At 33.7% G+C, this 23,412-nt stretch overlaps 1 protein-coding gene across 4 annotated transcripts in view; it reads left to right on the forward strand.

Annotated features, from left to right (window-relative positions):
* Positions 1-23,412, forward strand: part of LOC122815412 (serine/threonine-protein kinase PAK 3) — a 1,296,647-nt gene that overhangs the window by 1,163,014 nt on the left and 110,221 nt on the right. For all 4 annotated transcript variants that reach the window (XM_044087883.1, XM_044087885.1, XM_044087884.1 and 1 more), the window contains 2 exons: positions 11,777-11,876; positions 17,630-17,826. In XM_044087883.1, the coding sequence (XP_043943818.1) occupies positions 11,777-11,876; positions 17,630-17,826 (297 nt within the window). The remainder of the gene's footprint in view (positions 1-11,776; positions 11,877-17,629; positions 17,827-23,412) is intronic.

Below are 23,412 nucleotides of genomic sequence, written 5' to 3' on the forward strand. Positions count from 1 at the left end.
AAAATCTGTAAAAGTTTCACAAATAGTGGCGGGTAGGGAATTCAGGCATTTGTTACCTGCATCCAGGGTACAGGGTTCAAGTCTAAGGTATTCTCTAACCACCACCAGCAAGTATTCTGAGTTTTCTCTATAGCCACCAGTATAAATCAGCTGGGGGATTTCACACACACACACACACACACACACACACACACACACACACACACACACACACACACACACACACACACACACACACACACCCTGTTTGCTTCATTCATACCTTCAATGATGATAATAAACTCTAAAGCTGCTTGCTTCATTCATACCTTTGATGATAATAAACTCCAAAGCTGGCTCTGCAATGATAATAAAATCCAAGCTCTGCAATGATAACAAAATCCAAAGCTGTTCCACAGCTTCAGCTTGTCTGCATCTGTGCCAGAAAGCACACTTCTGGTTTCTGTTTTCAAACGTTCCAAGACTGCTGTCCTTGCAGTCTGATCTCCTTCCAGTCTATGTGGTTAGCACCGCATAGACTTCTGGGGCATCAGCAGTCTGCTGTCTTCTTCCTGAATCTAGACTGGTAAGGCAGCAGTCCGGATTCACTTTCTATGAGGTTAGGAGAAGTTATTGGATTGTACCATTGTGGTTCACAGCTGGGGGGGGGGGGGGGCTGCAGTCCTATATCATGAGCTGCCACTGGATATAACCCTTAAACATTCTACTATGGAAAATCGCATTGCTGGTTTGTTGAAAAAGACAAACAAACTACCTCTTAAACTATGTATTAGACTAACGACACTTAGCTCATGCTTCTGATTCATGTTTGTCTCTTAGTTTCAGTATGCATCATCTTAAACAAGCCTGTCATTGAGTTATTATGAGTAAGAAAAGTCAAACACCATGGACTAATACATATAACATTAGTATTAATAAACTTTATTATTTTATGTTAAACTACAAAAGCCTTAGTTTGGATAATTGTTATTTGAAAGAATGTATCAGTAGAAATATAGTACCCAAGGGATTTAGAGTTTACAAATACCCTAATACCATTGTTTGTGGGTTGGATTTTCACAAGGAGGTATTAAAAAATGTTGACACGTGAATTTGAAATTATGAGGGTGACTATTAGGCAAAATGTAAGGTATATGCAAAGATTACTGCAGCAGATTGAAGCCACTGATAAACTAATTGTTAATGAACTAATGTACACGATGGATGAAGAGGGGAAAAATGTGAGGGCCTAAGGGTTAAAATAGATGAAAAATATGTTCTCTTACCTAAAAAAAAGTGTAAAAAAAACCTAGGGAAGGACAGAATAGAATATGAAGAAAATCGTAGTTACCCCAAATCTAGATCAGTTAAGGACAATTATTACCCTACCAATGATTATACAAATGAGAACAGGGATCATTATAGGAGTAATGAATAGGTAGGGCAAAGACTTGGACACCCCAACCATTTTGACATTAATGACCCTTCAGAGTTTCCAGAATTATGGAGGTTAGAGAGGTTGAGGGACAAACAATACACTTATTACAACAGGGGGAGAATTCAAATAAGGGGGAGATATTAACTTATGGACAGAATATATTAAGGTATGATAGACAAAGTATTACACAAAAAGGTAGTAAGTTTTCTTTTAAAGCAATTTTACATTTTCAACTACACTAATTTAGAGATTAATGAAGTGTTTTTTTAATTTATTCATTAAAGGTTTTAAATTCATTCCCAGTAGAAGGGGTGACATTAGTCAGACCCTTATTGATTTAAAACTTTTGGTTAGGAAGAAGAATTTAGAACTTCTATTCCCCCTTGGGAGCAACAAACCAGGGGGAAGGTTGAAGAAGAAGAGTACTTTTAATCCACCACTGCATCCACAATTAAAGAATTTTGAGATTGTGGTGGAGAAAGAAATTAAGGAATCTATTAAGGGACACAAAATCTACTCCAATATCCCCTTAGAAGAAAGGATTCTATTGTATGAGTTATGGAAGAACAAGCAAGTAATGAAACCCCACAATGGGGGTGGGGCAGTAATGATGGACACTATTATATATGTAGGCAAAATGTTCACTAACTTTAATGATGGAAACAAGTACTCCAGGGTTTCTAAAACTGTAATCAATATGGTCTATCATAAGATAGACTTCAAGCTGAAAGATCTCTTACAATGAGGGATGATTGACTGTAATACTTTTAATTATTTGTAGATTAAGAAACCCCTTATGACATCCATCCTTGGGATCCCTAAGATTAATAAAAGTATTGTGGATCTCTCCAGGGCTATTTTAGTGGCCAATGGTTCTAAGACTTTTCTGTTGGCCAAATTTCTTGATTATAAACTGAAGGAAGTATGGTATAAACAGAAAGGGATCCTAAAAGATTCCTGGAATGTTCTTGGCTGTGTTAAGCCTGATTTATTTAGAGAAGATTTGACATTTGTGACCATTGACATAGTTGACCTCTTTTCTGTTATCCCACATGGGATAGGGTTAAAATGGTTTGAGGAAGCCTTAATTAGGAGATGTGGCGTTATTTACAATCATATTATTTTTTATACACATATGGAATTAAAGAACAATTTCTTACATTTTGAAGGTGATTTTTTTCTTCCAAGAGAGTGGGGTAGCTGTGCCTGTATTACATAATCGAATGTTTAAAAGTTTGAATGTCATATGGTCGACAACATATGATCAAACTTTTAAAAGTTCGAAAATGTAATTAAAAAATAAACCAAAAAAAAAACCTACCTGAACAGTTTAAGAAGGGGGGGCAAGCCCCTGTGCACCCCCCACACTCCCTGCTCTTTAAATATACCAACTCCGAGATCGCACTACAGTGCAGAAAAGGAAATCTTCCCATTCCACACTGTACAGAGATCTCCACTGAAACGTTCAAACTTTTAAAAGTTCGATCATATGGTGTCGACCATATGACATTCAAAATTTTAAGAATTTGACAACATGATATAGACCCTGGTAGCTATGGGGTCATGTTGTGCCCCTACCTTCACTAATATTATATAATCCATTTGGGAACACAATTTCATTTTTAATTCAAAATACTCTATTAGAATTTATACAAATGTTGCTTGGATGACATATGCATTTTTGGTGGGACTGAAAAAATATGCTTATGGAATTTCTTGAATATATTTGCACTACAACAGAATTTTTAAAGTTTACACGTAGCATTTCTAAAATGATATGAATTACTTAGATTTTTTTTTTCAGAAAACATTGATCTATATGTATTCAAATCTAGGATTCATTGCAAAGAGACTTTTTCTAATTTCTACCTACATTTTAACAGTGCTCATCCATTTAAGCAAAAAAAAAAAAACAAGTATTGTTAATGGACAATTCATCTGAATCTCCAGGATGATTTCTGGAGAGGAGGATTTTTTATATGAATGTACTGACCTCCAAAATATATTCTTAGAAAGAAATTACCTCCTGGCGATTGTAGAGGAAGTCATTAAAGAGGTGAAGGAAAGGAGAAAGGGGAGATTTGCCTTGATCTTAGGCAAAGAGTTTGGCACATTTATTGGTAATAAACACCCTAGGTCAGACATAGGAAAAGAAGGGATTGCAACAATGCTTTTGTTATAAACTATAATTGTGACACACCACTTATAAAAGAGGTTATCACTAGGAATTGGAACAGATTTGCTAGTTTCTCAGACCTAGAACATATTTTTAAGGACCCTTTAAAATTTGTATTTAGAAAAGGATGGAACATTAAGGAATGGCTAGAATATTACAAAAAGCCTATTAAAAAAGGAGGGCAGTTAAAAGTAGGTAGATACAAGTGTGGGGCCTGTACACAATGCCCATACATTTTGAATAAGGAATGTCTGTACATTACTAGTAGGGATAAACACATCAAAGCTAATGTCACAAAACATTCAACAGACCAAACAATGTTGTAGGAAGTCACAACTTCAGTACTGTTTAAAAGCTGGAATATCTTTTATTCATGAGGTAAGCACTTTCATGGTGTCACCTCCACTCCTTCAGACCATAACAGAGAACAGTATTTCACAAGATATATATATATATATATATATATATATATATATATATATATATACATATATATATATATATATATATATATATATATATATATATATATATATTTATACACTCTCCAATTAATTCAAATAGACCAATAACAAGCTTCAATGCATTTGACTTTCTTAAAGACATACAAACACTAAATTGCCATATTACAATATTCTATAAGTAAAATCACTTGACTGTTACTTAATTCATCACTACACAAGTTAAAAACAAGAAAATTTCCTTTCATAAAAGCAAAAAAATACATAAAAATACATCTAATAAAAATGCATGAAGAATATACCTAGCAGAAAAATATATATAGTGTTATATCAAAAGACCATTCATTTCTCACACTGCTTACTAAAGCATAAAATAAAACTACTTAAAAATTCCCTTTTCTTCAGAATTTCTTCAGAATCTGACAAAAATACATAGGGTTGAGTATAGGGTAATTTACTGGCAGCTTATTTTGGAAGCTAACAGACCACATGGTCTTAAAGAAAATATATCTAATGTGCCTGTTCTAAAACTCAAAGCTGCCAGGTTATAAGTTGTATTTTCATCTATAAGCTCACCATTGTTTAACAATTCAATATAGTATTATGAGTGTTTAGGGAAGTATGTTTTGCAAGTGAATAATGTATGTTTTTAATGCAAATAATGTGATCTTGGTATTTAAATCAGTATAGTCACTTTTTTATTTTTTTATTTTTCATTTTGGTCTGCCATTATTAGTTTGAATATTTGGTGGTGCTATAAGATAAATTGTTTATGTTTCAAGAATAATCAGATGCTTTTTAACCAAAACAGGCATATCTATTTTACTATTTTTCTTTTCATCAGAGTATTTAAATACAATTTACATTTTTATCTTCATATTTATTTATTTATATATTTATACTTGTAGGTTTGATGTAGAATGTATTTTATAAGGGTTCTAACTGATATATTATGATATAGTGGCTATCTGCTGATGATTTTTATGAAAGGACATTCTATTATAGGATTTTTTTGTATAGGCATATAGATATTTGTTTCATATATGCTTAATGTTATTAGATTTAATACTTTGGTTGATTATTTAATTATTTGTTTTAAATGATTGATTAATTGGTAGATGGGGATTATAGTTATTGTCAAGTTTTGGGTCTTTTTATTATTCATCTGAGGAAGTCCGTGAATTAGGGATGAAAAACATGGGGAGACAGTTAAATGTTTAATGTCTATTGAGTGTTTTATGTGAGATTTAATAAACTTATTCTTGGGACGATCTGTTTCATTTACTGTCCGATAGTGCCTTTGGTTTTCTTTTTCAGGAATCCTGTAAATCATGATGTTATTCCTTCAAGATCTGTTTTTTTTAAGTCTTTTATTTTTTTCCTACAGTAAGTTGTATTGTTTCAGAAGCAATTCAGTGTTGTTCTTATTTTCAAGTAATATTCCTTCAAAACCCGACATTGCCTCTTCTGTACTCAAGATTTGTGCTGATTGTTGTTTAAGAGATTCAGTCAGCACTTCAACTTGCTTTTTACATTCTTCTTTAAAATTGTCCATTTTGCCGTCTAATATATCTATATTTATAGATAACTCTTTCATGTTATTTAGTATGGCCTGTATGTCTTTTTTCCTTGTACTGTCCTGTATACTGGGCTTAGAGTGGCTCATTCTAAGACAGTTAGTTCTTTCTAGTTTTCTTGACAGGAAAAAGCAATTAAAAGAGTTTCAAACTTGTTATTTTTATAGTAAATCTTTCAACAGATGTGCAGCTATAATTCCATCATGTTTTGAAATCTTCTGTTTGAGTTTTTTAGTAAAAATCCTGTCAGAGATGTTAAAATTAAGCAGAGCTAAAAACAGTGCTGTTAACTGCTCACCATCATGGCCATATCCCCGACTCCATATTTTCAAATGATATATACAGTCATTACCACATAAGCCATTTTCCATAGTATCCTTCTAACTACATAGCTGTTACAGGAGACAGGATAACACAATCTCAACCAAAAACAAATAAAATGCATTTATAATCCAAGCCAAACACAGCAAACTTTATGACCTAAAATAAAATAATTTGCAAATTAAATCAAATGACATGCCTGGCCCTACCTACATATTTTCATGTACAAACAATGTTTTTGTTTCTTTAAATGATCACAACTGTAAGCTTTTTACTTACATTTATGATCATTTTTGCTTAGTGTTTTTTTTGCAGATGTTTGCTGTTGATGAAATCCATTGGATATGTATATGTGTGTATATGTTTGTGTGTGTGTGTGTGTGTGTGTGTGTGTGTGTGTGTGTGTGTGTGTGTGTGTGTGTGTATGTGTGTGTGTATGCATCTATTAAAAAATATGTTTAAGGAAATGGATGTAAATTATATAATCACATAAAAAGAATGACTTGATCACCAATATCTAACAGAGGTTTGTGACCTAAATGACCTATAAAAGATTAACAGTCCTGGCACTGTGGAGCTGACTGGGGCATGGGGAATAATGACAGAGCTGTGTGTTCTTCTCTGTTCTGAATTGGTGGGAGCATATGCCAAGCACATGCCCGTATGAATTTCTTTGTGGAGATCAGTTAAACTATAGAATAATTTAATTTAAATGGAGTGGTATTGTCTCCAGGCTTTACAGTTCCACACCATACCTTTTGCCATCCCAGGATCAGCCCCTGGACAACAATGGTGGCTTGCATGTGCAGTAATGAAGGGTTAAATAACCCCTCAACAGTACTCCCCAAGCTCAAATTATACCTCAAAGCAATGAATAGATTTTCCTGAGGGGAACAAATGACTTAATTAAGTGGTCATGCTAAATGGATCAATAAAAAAGAAAGACAACTGCATTATAATCTACTATCCTTCTTGTTTTTAGCAGCTGTTAGTATGTGCCACATTTCGGGTGGATAAATGTCTATGTTTTCATTTCTAAAACTGCCTAGCACATGACACTTAAAGAGATTAATACATTTTCCTGTGTAGTGAATACCTTATTAGCCTGTTCTGGATGTAAGAGCTGTCCCTTTATTTTTTATCATTAACAGAATTTATACAGCCATCAGTACCAGTTTATGTCAGAAAATATCCTTGCATTTTTATTGTTTAATAGACTGCCTCAAAACATTCAAAAGTACTTATTTGGTAAGGCTAACTGGTTACAACTAGGGCTACATATCAGCTAAAAATCTTTAACATCTTAATAAGAATTAAACATAAATCAGATTTTATGTTCTCTGAAGAACAACAAAATAATACTGTTAAGTATTTATTAGGGGCTCTTTACTTTTGCTATGAATAAAAATGCTTTTTTGTAAGTCATTCCAGCAAGCAAGAATACTTTACCACAAGAAAGTAGTAATACTACCGAATTTAAAAATTTCCAAAAATAAATATGTAAATCAAAATACTCTCTGTGTGAAAATTGCAACCATAACTATTTTCAGTATCTGGGGTACTCAAATCCTATGTTTCTATTGTTATATTCTTGCCTTTTTTAGTACTCATTTGCACTTTACCATACACTATGATGTATTATTAGCTTCTAGATTAGGTTGTTTTAATAAGAAAATAGCATAAAGTTATTATACTTTCTAATACTTTGCTTTAGTAATAACTGTTTTTATTTGCACCTCTTATCTTTTCTTAGTCTTTGTACAAGCAAATAATTTTTCTACACAGAACGGAAACTTTATGTAGTTATATTATTCAACGTCAAAACTATTTTAAGTTGAGTAACCTTTTTAACTGTTGTTACTGTCATTTAGGGGTAAGCTGTAACTGAAAAAGTCTCTGGTCTAACTCATCAGTCCAGTCAAATGTAAAATAAATAATGAAATTCAAAAACAATGTCCAATAGACTTAATTAGGGAAATACATACATTCATTAAGGAATAAAATGAATAATTTATAATGGACCTTTACAGAAAAAGTATAGCTAGCAAAGAAATTAACATTGGTAAATGGCAGTTATAGAAGTGACTGCAAGCCAAAAAAAGCCACAGAAACTAGTAATACAAGTACTAGGAAGAAACGGAAGGGTAAATCAAGAATCAGACACTAAATTTTAAATGATGTAAGCACCTCCTCCATCTGTATTTATTAAAGCAAACTTCTTCAGACAACAAGAGCAAAGTATAGAACACAGTTTAAATAGCCCTCCATTAAATCATGTGACACAAAAGGAAATTACATAACTGAAACAAATCTTGGGAATAACACCATCTTGTGGTTCAAAAACTGAGCTAAAACTAAATAAACAGTTGATTCAGTCATAAAAGTACCTGGCTACCAATATAATATGCTAGAACAGAGAACACATTAAATTGAAATACAACCATAAAAACTATCACATATAAACACTTAAAACAAAAAAAAATTACCTATCCAGTGCCTTCAGTTTTAATAAGCACTGTACTGAGCATGTATCATCCAACCCAGGAAAGCTATAAGCATTTAATTGAACTTGCCACTTAAGTTCACAGCATTCCAATTTAAGAGTCCTAGAACCCTTTCTTTCATCTGATGAAACTTGCTCAAATATTTTAAATTTAAAATTATGTTCTGCGAAGGTCATAATATGCCTGGTTAGGGCGTTATGGACATGCAGTTTATTAATACTATAAATATATGCATATAGTCATTCTCTAAATCTGCATTCTGTTTTACGTATATAAAAACTTTCACAGAACAAGCACTTGGCTAGATAAACACATCCTTTAAAGTTATACTTAAACCTACCATTGATCTCATAATTGGTATTACGGACTATAAAATTATTGTTAGTATCAACATATTTACAATAAGGGCAAGCTTCGCACTTATACATTCCAGTGCATCTAGTTAAAGGAAATTTCTTAGAATCAAATGAACGTTTAGAATCAAATATATTTTTAAATTGGTACCTTTCTTAAAATCAACCCTAGGATGATTACCCAATTTCTGTTTTGAATTAATATCATCCAACAATAGGTTGCAATTTTTATGTAAAATTTCCTTAAGGCAAATAGCATCAATACTAAAAGTGGTCATGAAACTCAGACTAAAGCCAGTTGTTGATAAATTACTCTTTTAAACTCTATGGTCATCAAACTTTCCAGGGTTTCCAGCCAGCTCTCATGATTTAAAATTGGTTTAAAGAACCCAGTAGATCTCTTATTTTGTACTTCATTAATTAATTGGCAAACTAGCATAGATGGATACCCTCGTTTAAGAAACATATCCCTTAAATTGTCGCACTCATTAAAAAAAGTCCTGTTCTAAACTGACCATCCTAGCCACTCTGACCAATTGGCCTTTTACAATGTCTTTGGTGAAAAAGATGGGAGCTAGAAAAATGCAAAAAAGAATTGGAATATGTACTTTTTCTAAAAATTTTTGTGGTATATCTAAAATTTGCTTTGTCTTTCCCTAATTCAATATCTAAAAATGAAATCACATCAGAATTATATTAAGAAGTAAATTCCAGAAAGTCAGTATAATTATTAAAATATTCAAGCAATTCTAAGCCTGTATCAGCATTACCCTTCTGAATGATAAAAATATCATGCAGGTAATGGGTGTAAAAAAAAATCTTCTCTCTAATAATGGGGTTCGTAAATAAAAACTCATGTTCCCACATGGCCATGACAATATTAGCAAAACTGGCCCCACATGGTGAGCCCATAGCAACCACTCTTTTTGTAATCTAAATCTAAAATTCCCCGATTAGTCCAATGTCATCAGTGGTTGTTTCTTTCTTTAAAAAAAAATCAGCTACCCATTGAATCTCCAACTCATGGGGGATGACTGCGTATAGATCTCTGACATCAACAATTAGAAAATTAAATTCAGCCTTAAATTCGAGTGCATTAATTTTTTCAAGAAAGGCCTATGAATCTTTACAAATTTGGGGTTCATGTTCGAGAAATCTTTTCAGCTTACTATCTACACATTTTGCACAAGCATAAGTGATAGAATTTCTTCCATCCACTATTGGTAATAAAGGGGGAATCATGTAAGTCTTTATTGATTTTATGATCCCAAAAATAACTAGGATTAATGATGAAGGCATATTCAAATAATTATACAAATTTATATCAATGCAGAAATCAATCAGCAAGTCAGTAATATGAGATTTAATTCTAGCATAAGCCCCATTTACTTCATTCAATAACACAGGTTCATATGTATCTGTATTCAATATTTTAAACATGCCAGACTGATAGTTCCTCATATCCATGAAGACCAGCCCTCCCCTTTATCGGGTTTCATGACCTTTATATTAGAATGACCCAAAGAACAAATCAAATTGTGTTTATTCTTATTTAAATTATACATATCATCACATTTACATCATTTACACAATAGTGACCTCATGTCCATTTCACAAATACGCTCAAAAGTAACTAATACAAGGGTGGAATGGTGGATTTAATGTACTACTGACTGAATTGTCCATCAAAACAAGTATCAGAACCAAACAATAATAATAAGTTAATTTTACGTGTAAAGAGTTTTAAGTCCAAAATAGTACTAGCAAGGTTTGCTCTCCTTGATGGAACAAAAATCAAACCTTTAGCCAAAGTATTTGCTAAAGAAATTTCAACATCGCCATCAGCATAATTGAAAATTTTAAAGTCACCTTGTGTATTAATAACAACTCATACACACTCTCTGTTGACTTCAAGTCCAGAATGGTCACTCATGTCACCAGGACTCATCTCCCACGATGATTGTTCGACCTCCAGGGCTGCGGGTTCTGCCATTGGCCCCCTTTCCTCCTCTTATTGGTTTCAGTGATATAATTTCCTTTTGACTCACATGATTTAACGGAAGGCTATTTAAACTGTGTTCTTTACTTTGCTCTTGTTGTCTGAAGAAGTTTATTTTAATAAATATGGACAAAAGCACTAACATCATTTAAAATGTAATGTCTGATTCTTGATTTACCCTTCTGCTTCTTCCTAGTACTTGTATGATTAGTTATAGAAGTGAGACTAAAGACTACAATAGTGCAGAAACCAATTTAAAAAATAATTTCTGTATGAGTGACTATTTAAAATCACAGATGAAGTGAAGCAGGGTAAATTATTTGAACTCATCATGACCCTGCTATTGACAGGACCACAGTTACTCATTCATATATAAATAATATAAATAATAATCTTAGGATGATTAATAATGACCAACAAAGCAAGGCCATCAAGAAGAGCACCAGACGTAAAGGAAGTATGCAGGATATTAATAAAAATATCCCCATTATGGAATGAGGAAACAGAAGACACATTAAAGAGAACAAAAGTTGAAATAACTGTGGTGTATCTATATCAGAAATGTATTTAGAGGATGTACTGAGACCATTTTCTTGAGACCTGACAATACATGTAATGTTTTCACTAAAGGATGCTTTGGCAAATTTACTTGCTGCTTTCAGTTTATGTCTCTTTCCTTTGTTTATAATAAGATATTTCAGGTAAGTAATGCAGCTGTGTATTAAACTAAAATTATTTTATGTTGACCCATTACAGGTAAGATGATGTCCTGCATGTCAAATGAAACATGTATTAAAGCCTTTCAAACACCACTATAATGTCCTAAATATGGGTACTGTTGCAATGAATAGCATTGGAATTGCATTGCCCTTATTCATATTACCACAGAATTTCCCCTTTCTTTTTAAATAACGTATTATGTAAAAAATGTTGAGATTTGAATGTTTATGTTGCTTTTTCTATGTCAGTGCCTCCAGGCCTTGGACTTTCTACACTCCAATCAAGTTATCCATAGGGACATTAAGAGTGACAATATTCTTCTTGGAATGGATGGATCTGTAAAATTAAGTAAGTGTGTTCAACTATCTCACATTATGGCTAGGTCCTTAATCACTTTTGTTGTATAACTTATTCTCCTTTATATTTCATTGCTGGTCCTATGAGATATATTTTTGGGGGAAATAATGCATATTTACATAAGTGTCATGCACAAACACACACACACACACACACACACACACACACACACACACACACACACACACACACACACACACACACTAATTATGCCTACAAGCCTACAATCATTTCAATGTACCTTAGAAAACATTTGAAAACATACTTGTTATTTGAAAGTCATGTTGTAAAACAAAGCTTGTTGTTATAAAATCTTTAAAGTATAGACTGGTAATGGTCCAAATCTTGGTTATGGTAGGTACATATGGTAAATATCAAAGCAAATCACATAAAAAGGTGCAGTGTTAGGAATGGTAATACACCTGAATATTTCCTTCTTTTGGTTTTGGAAATCCTGCACAGAGAATGTAGTCAGTCATTAGTTATTTAAAGTTGATATATCTTAGGTTATATGTTGGGCTTATATGTTAGGCTCATACACCCTCATACACACCAAACCATGATCCATTATTATTCTAGTACTCTGCTTTATTTGTGCAATTCTTAGCATTTCTGCATTCAAATTATGTTCTTTATACTTCAGTGTTTCTTTCCATGTTACAATTCCTTGGTCTAATTAAACAAATAAGCAAAGAAATAAACAAAAAAGACAATATTGCAGGATTCTGATATGATTTTAGTAGGATAACTTGACTCCCAACCCAGTGAACACTGACTCATTGCTCCATAAGGATTGAGAAGTAATGTCCTAATCTTCAAAACAACAGAAGACAAACATTATATTTTTTTCATGGGGGATTGTGCCCCCATGTGGGGAAGTTCTTTCCTCATTCATTTTACTTATATATGTAGTAATTTTTTGAAGCCATAAGTATTTCCTATCTTGCTTATTAATTACACTCTCTACCTTTGATGTTTTTTTTTTTTTTTTGGCATCCAGTGGTCTGCATTCTGGCTTTTTTTTTGTAGTCAATAGATATTGGTTAAGTGTATTGGTATAAGTCCAAAGATATAGCTGCATATATATATATATATATATATATATATATATATATAGATATAGGGGTCTACTTCATATGACTGAAAGCTCATATGATCGACAAAGATTTGACTGACACCAAAACACTGAAAGCCCAAAACACTGAAAGCTCATATGATCAACAGCTCATATGGTTGACACATGAAATCCAAAGCATTATGCCCTTTCCCCACTGTAGCGTGACCCTGGAGTAGGAATAAATAGTTAGGAGGGTGTGGGGGGGTGAAGCCCCCCACACATGTCATAAATTTTAAACATTCATATGGATACTTTTAACTGAATTGACTATATTCATGTAAATAACGTGGGGGGCTATGCCCCCCACACCCCCCTAACTATTTATTCCTACTTGTTTCTTGCTGAGAAAATCAGAACTGCTAAGGTAAGTGGTTAGCTGAGCAGCTATACCTCAGGCTGTTCAGAATGTTGTTAGGAGAGAGAGAATTAGAGTTATTTTATTTGTTTATTTATTTATTTATGTGAGCAGGAGTAAGGTTAAGGCACATCTTCACAGACTGGAAAAGTGTCCTGAATCCAGTGATAGTTTACTGATATGATGGAGTGGGCTAGATGCACATGTTCCAAAAACGTAGATGAAATCCCATCAGCACCAGCAGCTGCTTGGTTTTGCAGACCTGTTATCCATTTACCCAACACAGCTTAAAGGGGATGTGAAATTCTAAAAACAGACATTAGAGTGCCTTTCAAAACTTAATAAGATGGAGTACTATGACTGATACAGAATTCATTTTTTAAAATAATTGGCACATATATCAGTATGGCTTCCTACCTTGTCAGGATGCATACTGGTTGTTGCAGTTTATTGTGAATTGTTAACTTGCTGTGTTCTTCCTGCGTGCATTTTCATTTTGTTCAAAAACTTGCCAGATCACTTGCTGTCATGCAAGCACTCTGCTTTAGCTTTGTTTTATTATTATTATTATTATTATTATTACTATTATTATTACTATTATTATTATTATTACTACTATTATTATTATTATTATTATTAATAATAATTATCATTACTATTATTATTATTATTACTGTTATTATTATTACTATTGTTGTTATTATTATTATTATTATTATTATTATTATTATTATTATTATTACTACTACTACTACATTGGATTCTAAATGCTCAAAATTTAAGCAGCCAAATGCAGAGGTGTGCATTTTCAAAGTGATCAATGCAGCCCTTTTGTCTTTAAGTTTTTTTTTCTTTTATCGACAGGCGTTAACCATGGGGCAATTGTTTGTTTAATTTTCTAGGTCACATGAGGTAAATACTTGCCCAAGAAAACTCCACTTTGGAACTCAAAAAATGTATTTTTGATGCATTTAAATAGTTCCAAGAAAAGAAAATTGCGGTGCTTCATGTAAAATGTTAATATGTTCTTCCACAAAATGCGTGAAAAATGAGAAGCAACTAAGAACAATATCCAAACACACCCGTGGAGACAATAATTCAACTGCTGCAAAAAGATGGTAAAAGCAGGTTTAATTCCCAAACGAATCCTTTAGCAGAGAGAAAAAACACAGTGGAGACAAGTGCTTTCGCCTGGACAATTCCAGGCTTTATCAAGTCAGAGTAAAAACAAACTGTGAAAGCACTACCTATATACCTGAATCACATGCTTAAATTGATTGTTAATTAAACAAAACAAGCTAGTAGAGAATAATTTAAAGACATATACCATTTCCTTTTAGCTTGTTACTAAAAGTCTATTGGGATGTAAATGTTTGTGTAAACCAAAATTGATTTCATATACAAATATATTAAACATATACTGTACAATAACACATTTTCTTAAAACATTACATTTAAAAACTTTTAAAAACAACATTTAAGCCTACGAGTATAGCATAAAACTGTAATAGACAACGAAATGTTGTCTGTACACCAAACAACCAAACTGTCAGCTACTGAATTTGTTGTATAAAATGTCAACCTATATTAAAAAATTGTGTGTGTTATAAGCTATAATCTGGCTCTTCTAAGTTTGAGAACTGGCCCTATGCTTAGCGTCTCATTCATGCCAGGTATACTGCTAGCATCAAGCCTAAGCTGCCAGATTAATTCCTTAAATTCCAGGGTGGATTCCCAGTCTCCACCCCTACTACTTGGATGAACTTGTTCAAGCACCATAAAAGCAAGTTTGAAATTAGGGCAACCAAGGGATTGTTTATAGAATGCGTTACTATCTTCCTTTCTACCTATATCATAGATATGCTCATATATGCGCTTCCTAAATTCCCTTTCAGTTTTTCCTATATAAAAAGCGCCACAGGTCAAGCAATACCCAATGTATACCACACCTTTCGTGTTACAAGTGTAGTGACCATGTGGTTTCAAGTTTGTTTTACGTGCTTTAAGATATAGATGGTTACTATTGATAATAAAAGGGCACTGTTTGCACGTGCCGCATTTAAAGGTGCCATTCCTTTGTTGAGTTGTCATACATGTAGTGATATGTCTTTGCTCAAACACCTCTTTTAAATTACGACCTCTTTTTCTAACAAAAGCTGGTCTCTTTGGAATCAAGTTTTTAAATTCATCATTGGTTTGTAACACAAACCAAAACTTATTGATTGTGTTCTCTATCTCCCTTGAATTCTCAGAAAAAGTATAAATAAAATAGCTAGAATTCTCCTGTGCTTGTGTGCTGGAGGGCCTTGGGATGGGGATACCAACATCATTGTTCCCTTAATGTTTTAAGAAAATGTGTTATTGTACAGTATATGTTTAATATATTTGTATATGAAATCAATTTTGGTTTACACAAACATTTACATCCCAATAGACTTTTAGTAACAAGCTAAAAGGAAATGGTATATGTCTTTAAATTATTCTCTACTAGCTTGTTTTGTTTAATTAACAATCAATTTAAGCATGTGATTCAGGTATATAGGTAGTGCTTTCACAGTTTGTTTTTACTCTGACTTGATAAAGCCTGGAATTGTCCAGGCGAAAGCGCTTGTCTCCACTGTGTTTTTTCTCTGTGCTAAAGGATTCGTTTGGGAATTAAACCTGCTTTTACCATCTTTTTGCAGCAGTTGAATTATTGTCTCCACGGGTGTGTTTGGATATTGTTCTTCCACAAAATGGCCATCATGGGGATTGCCACATTACTGTGAGTTATTTTGCAGCTTGCTAACATTTTATCCACAGATTAGTAGGTCTGTGTGATGTGTTTAAGTCTAAAGCACTACTTTTTATAAAACCACTGCAGCTACTGAGAAAAATACCACTAACAAGTAGATGAGTGTGTATCAATATGTGTTCTGTGTGAAATGATACTGGTTCTCCTCTGTTTCAGAGGTGGTAGAAGTCAGTTTCATAGCACTCTACATATGCTTTTTTATAGCAGGTATTGACATCAGCAAGACTAATGACTGTGTAAGTTTTGGGGCAGTACAGATTTCCTGTATATTATGCAGTTGACAAATCTGTTTGATAAAGGTAAGAACTTAAGCTTACAAAAAGGTTAATGGGTTTTACTTTCCTTTAATTCCAAGGTGAGGAATTTTTAATTTTATAAAGTGCGTGCTGTTTTATGATGCCTAGACTATGTTGAAAACATACCGTAGGGAGAAAAGATATCTATGGGCTTAGTTAAACTATAGGAGAGAGTGGAGTTTTCCTTTAAGCAAATATTACAGGACAGAAGTTATGGGCATTTAAAGAGGTGACATCCCATTAGATAGAGACAAATGAGATGAGCAGCAACAGCTGCTAATTTAGTCTGAGAAATTTGAATATAAAAGCGGTGCTGCCAAGTGTTGGTCTTCAGGCCAGGAAACAGGATGTCTTAACACAGGGGTCACTGAAAAATGGCATTAGATCTACTGGTGCTTGGAGTGCTCATGGTGTATCGGTTCAAAATCAGACGAAGAACATTGGTTGGAGCACGGTTGTATATTCCTGGTAAGACTGTGTAAAAGAAGTACATTTTTGAAACTCCCAGTACCAGAATTTTTAACAGAATAATACAGGTTGTTAATAATATTTTCCATAGTGCTGAGCTTTATATATAATTGTTCAATACTAGTACTGATTGTGGACATTTTGCTACAAAATCAGAATTACTAATATAAGAAAATAAAGATGTCTACTAATGACTTAGGCTGCTACTTCTAATATGAGTCTATGATGAGTGAAAAAAATAAGTAATGTTTATTTATTCCAAGATTCCTTGCTAACTTATACAGGAACAGCATTGAATGGTATCATGTCATTTTTTCCCCTTCCTTAGATAAAGAAGGCAGTGATATGTTCTTAACAGTCTCTATAATATAGCTGTAATTATTGTTCCTTTACCTCAAGTAGTATTTATGAGTAAACCTCCCCAGTCAAAGATAGTGAGAAGAAAAGTAACTATTGCAACCATCCATTAGGGTAGAGAAAATGCATAAATGAATAAATAATTTTTCTCTAAATATAAGTTTCTATTAACAAAGTTTTTAATGCACTCTGAAATCCAGATTCTAGTACAGGTCTGTGTGTGTGTGTGTGTGTGTGTGTGTGTGTGTGTGTGTGTGTGTGTGTGTGTGTGTGTGTCATTTAATGGCAGACTGAGTTGTAAACATTTGTTTTATATGCATATAACTAGCAGTCTGTGTCATTTTATTTTCTTTTCAGCGGATTTTGGTTTCTGTGCTCAGATCACTCCAGAACAGAGTAAAAGAAGTACAATGGTAGGGACTCCATATTGGATGGCACCTGAGGTGGTCACAAGAAAGGCTTATGGCCCAAAGGTGGATATATGGTCCCTAGGAATTATGGCAATAGAAATGGTAGAAGGAGAACCTCCATACCTTAATGAAAATCCACTCAGGGTAAGTTAGAGTTTTGTAAATATACACTAACTGTAATACCATTGGATATCCTGGATAGCAGAGAATAAAGTATTTTGCATGCTAAATTCTGGTGTTTCTTTTGCTGGTTGGCACTATACATGTATTTTATTGTTCTTGTTATGAGTTAACACTGTCAGATGTTGTGGTGTTTCCGTAATCCTGGCTTGCTTCCAAGATATAATGTCTGGAGATCTATTATCTATTTTGAAACGTGTCTTTGATTTCAGTGGGATCCAAGTCAAATGTTGTTTCAGTTAAAGTACTTTGCCTCAAAGACTTTTTGTGGTTGTGTTATTTTGGGAGTACAGAGTCTATTACTATTGCAGTATTATTTATCATAAATAGTTATCTAAAATGACAAAGAACCAAACAATTTAGAATTACATTTTTGTAATGTGATTTATATGATGTGTTATTGAATTTATGTAAAATATCATGAAAATGACATCATACTGTTAAAACAGAGGAACAGATGCCAATTTCTCAAAATTTATTATGCCACTACATGAATAAGGCTCCTTTTTTCTCCCTTATTTCACCTTTTCTTTCCACCCATCCACAGCCTTTTTTTTCCCATTTTTGCACATGGGATCAGGATGTCACTTCAACAGTGACAATCACCTAGATCCAGGGTTTACACTGCTGGGTGGTTAGCTCTGCCAAGATAGTTTATCCACACCATAGAGTCACACGCACACTCATACCTATGTCCAATTTAGAGGGTCCAGTCCATCTACTGAATGTGCATTTTATTCCCAAATTAAACTTTAGTCAACAAATGTGTTAGAAATATGTGTATCTCTACATTGTTTCAATTGTGATTCAAAGAAGAGGTTTGAACATATGTTTTGGTTATAATGAGCTAATATTATAATTTTGTTTCTTGGGGGGGGCACTGTAACAGTAAATAATAACATTTGAGCTATACTTGATCTTTCCTATGTCATCTCCTAATCTGATATTTTAATTCCTTGGTATCCTTCAATATAGATATCAATGCACTGGAATGTAATGATGTGTATGTATATATATATATATATATATATATATATATATATATATATATATATATATATACATATACATATACATATACATACACATTTTATTTTTATTTTATTTTTTTTTATTTTACATTTGTTTACAGGGAAAGTCTGACTGGGCAAGTTTTCCTTTTTCAGTGGAGGCGGGAGTAGAAAAGATCCACGATTAATCCATAGGGAAAAGCAATGATGGTAGATATGTACATGAAGAAAAATAAAATGACTGCATACACAGATATAAGCAGACAGTACAATAATTTTTACATCCTGAGCAAAGATTATACATAAACAAGGAGAACAGATAGTTGTAATATGTATAATAATCATACAATTGAAATTATTATACTAGTGTAAAAAATAAAAGAAAAAGAAGCATTGTTTTCACAAGTTACTGTATTACTCATAAGGAAAATATTGTTATAGCTTTGCAGATGAAAGAAATGCAACATGACTTTATAGTTCAAAGCTAATGTCTTTTCACCTTTTAATTTTCAACCTGATTACCTTCAGTAATTACATGCTTTACTCAATGTATTGCAACTAATAACTTGAGAGAAGCACATGCCCCTTCAAGAAGTCAAAAGCCCTTGCCATTTGAAGTCATCACAAGTATGCATGAACACTACTCATGTCATTCCTCTCAAATACAAAAGTCATAGCCATCAACCTCTTAGAGTAAGGAATCTGGGCAAAGCCATAAAAAGTAGTACAAACAGGGACAATTTTGAAATATTGATCTTACAAACTTTGAAAGTTGATAGAATAACAGGTTTTGCATTAGCTTGAACTTTCTGAAGGGTATGAAGTCTATAACTCAAATGTCTGTCATTATTTTCTAACTTCAGTCTTTAATGATTTGACACTAATTTGTCAGACAGCCACAATTTTATGAAAAACGGATCAAACATATAAGGCAAAAATGTGGACATTCTGCGGAAATCTGTACAGTTGAGAGTTATGAAAAGCACATCCCAAATCGCTAAACCCAGTCTATGCATAAGCACTTCCTGTACACAAGTTTTACTTCAATAAAGATTTAAATGCAGTATTTCAGCAGTGTATGAAATGGCATGTAAACAGTACTGTGTGGATTTACTGTGCTTTTCCTGTTTTGTCTAGCTCTACTAATTTTCCTCTGTTTTTTTATTTTACTTTTGCTGTTTTTGTTTTGTTTCACTCCCATTTATTTTATATTTTACGATATGTTTACAAGGGAGAGAGTGGGGAACTTATCATGTACAGAGTTCATTCTCATTATTTGCTGATGTACAAGGCTCACCTAATAATGAACTGTTTAACTACATCATTCCTTGTTAACATTCAATTCTCTGTATGTAACTGTGTGTTAATAATTTTAAGGCATCATTGGTATGGACAAATCCCTCAGGAGCAGAGTGGGCATGTACCTCATAGGCTATGTACATATCATCATCTGCCTGTCCAGGGATGTCCTTGAAGGGTCTGAGTGGAGGTGCTGGTCCTTCAGGCATTCTAGCATGTGGCAGCCTGGAAAGCTTTACAGAAATGGGGCTTCAGAGCTTGTTTGAGGATGTAGGGGTAGAAGTGGTGGACAGGAGAATTTATCCAAACAAAGCCTCTCTTCAGTGTGTAGTAGACATGCTCTCCCAGTTGGTGCAACTACTGCACCAACACAGGTCCCTACCTCCCCAAAATCTGGGTCCTTCATTGCAACACCACCTGGTAGTGGGCATGTTTGATGGTCTGTGGACTGAGATTCCTACTGGCACTTTCTCAGTCCTTCTTCCCTATTTCCCTTTCACACTATCCTCTAAAAAAAAAAAAAAAAGTTGAAAAAATAGGGGGAATCCATCCCTCAGCAAAAACATGGTGTCCACATTCTCCAACTCCTCCAGCACAAATCTTCTTGATGTTTCCTCTTTTGTGTTCCCATCTTTATTTTGTCTCCCCTTTTTCAGTCCTTTCTACCATCTCATTTCTATTCTTTAATGAAACCATCACAATATCCACAAAAGGATACCCTTATATAAAAAATTATAACCCCCCCCCCCTTCTTTGAAAAAATCCCTCAAGTGCTGTGCACTCCACGGCTTTCTTAAAATACATCAAGCATGACTGTACTCAGCCCATGATATATGAAAAAAGTAATATCAACACAATTTTATGAAGTAATTCACAAGTTCATAATGACAAACTTTATACAACTTACTCTTTTGCAAAAAGTGGGCATTTTTAAAAAATATTTTGCTTTTCTTTACTCATTGTTGACCTTATCTGCATATCCATGTAGTTCCACTATTTACAGATAACCATAACTCATTTGTGAAGGCTATGTGACTAGAAATATCTGCCTGTGTCTGTAATACTCTCTCTCACTTTCTCTCACTCACTCTCTCTCTCTCTCTATATATATATATATATATATATATATATATATATATATACATATAATGTGCGTGTGTGTATACATAGATATAGATAAACAGATATAATGTATTTATTTATTTATCCATTCATTCATTCACTCATTATTTGTTTATTGACATTTGTTGACCAGGGAAGTCTGACTGGGTCAGAAATCCATTTTCCTTGGAGGCCCGGGGAGAAAAGCTCCACATAAAGTATATTTTGGCAATATACAGTATACATTGCACATGCAGCTTAGTTCAGCATATTAGAAACAAGAATAAGAAGAAACACAATAACTTAAAGCATTATTACACAAGTTAAAAAGACGTTACACATAGTTTGGTACAGCATGTTGCAATCAAAAATGAGAATTGTACAGTGTGTCTTAAAGTATTGTTATGTAAGATAGATAGACATGGTACAGCTTAAATATCAGAGAGTATTAATTTGGGGTTAGGGTCTGTCTGGGATAAATGATAAAGTAAACAGTAAGGAGAGAGGTGAGTTATTGCAGGTATAGGCTGCATGTTTGTAGAGTGTGAGGGGGTATAGCTTTCCATGTAGGATTACTGAGATGGAGGGAGAGAGGATGTAGTGATAGAGACAGGTGAGATGTGGAGGGTCAGGGTAAGGAATAGTAGACTAGAGAAGAGAGAGATGTTTGGTTACTAAGTAGGCTAGAGTAGGGAGAGATGTATAGAGGCTAGGTAAGGAGTATGACAGATGTTTAGAGGCTAGCTAAGGAGTATGAGAGATGTTTAGAGGCTAGGAAAGGAGTATGGGAGATGTATAGAGGCTAGGTAAGGAGTATGAGAGATGTTTAGAGGTAAAGTAAGGAGTATGATAGATGTTTAGATGTAAGGTAAGGAGTATGAGAGATGTATAGAGGCTAGGTAAGGAGCATGAGAGATGTATAGAGGCTAGGTAAGGAGTATGACAGATGTTTAGAGGTAAGGTAAGGAGTATGAGAGATGTATAGATGCTTGTTTACCTGTATTTGTATTTCTTCTACATATAAATATAAATATCTATTTATTCGTGTCTAAGCAATGACTTCTTTTTGTTTTCCTTTTAATTTTATCTTGCATATGCGTAGCTGTATGAATATATTCCGTATCATTCAGGAAGAAAGTAATAAATATGAAGTGGGCATGGACTGTTTTTTTTTTTTCAAAAGACATGTAACACTGTGTTCTGGTATGACTAATTTACAAATACTGAAATTTTGCAGTTCAGGGACGTGTACATTTCCTTTTCTGCAGAAATGTGTGTGATTTAATAGGCAAAGAAATGTGTCCCATTCTGTCTCTGGAAGGTCCCTATAGCAAATTGAGGACTATACATACAGTACTTTGGTGTCCACAGGAATAGGATGGCCATGCATTTTTCCAGTGTCCTTATCTGGGTCAAACATGCCCACTAAGACTCTTATAATGTCCCTGTCCATTCTGAAGCTATTAAGGATTTCCTGATTATTAAAGTTATAGTGAGCAATCCTTTGCTTATATTTCCACCTTTTTGCTCAGCCAAGACAAGCAACTCAGACCTAAAAGTAGCCACACTCACAGCAATTATTAGCATTTCTGCTGATTGTAACTCTACTAGATTTGTCAGTGTTTCCCTTTATATACCACATCTGCGACCAGCGCAGAAAAGAGGGAAAATCGAACTATGAATTGAAAATAGTGAAAAGCATACTTTATTAGCATACAGATATTTACATCACTCACTTCCATCTCATTATTTGCACATTTGAATAAGCACACTCAGGGCATCACACATTGGTGTAAATGGCCTGTGTGAATCATAGCTCATATGTGTTCATTCACACATATCTTTGAAGGCCTAAGCTCATTTGTATAAATGACTATGAATAGCAGCCATGATGTTTTGAATTAGGAGATATCTTCTCTTAAGAGACACACACTTGCTCAAGCATTTTCCATGAACATTTTCAGTTCTGCATCATGGCACATTTATAGCTTATGCAGAAGAGTGAGTCAGAAACCAAATCAAGGTTTTGCCTTTGTGACCACTTTATTAGACAAGATAACATTATGCAAAAAAAAAAATTAAACATAAAAGACTGCAACCGTAAAAACCAATAAGACAGCTAGTTTTGGTTCCCAAGCCT

The sequence above is a fragment of the Protopterus annectens genome, chromosome 11.part0 (genome assembly GCF_019279795.1).
Source record: "Protopterus annectens isolate FY-2018-M chromosome 11.part0, PAN1.0, whole genome shotgun sequence".
Lineage (NCBI taxonomy): Eukaryota > Metazoa > Chordata > Ceratodontiformes > Protopteridae > Protopterus > Protopterus annectens.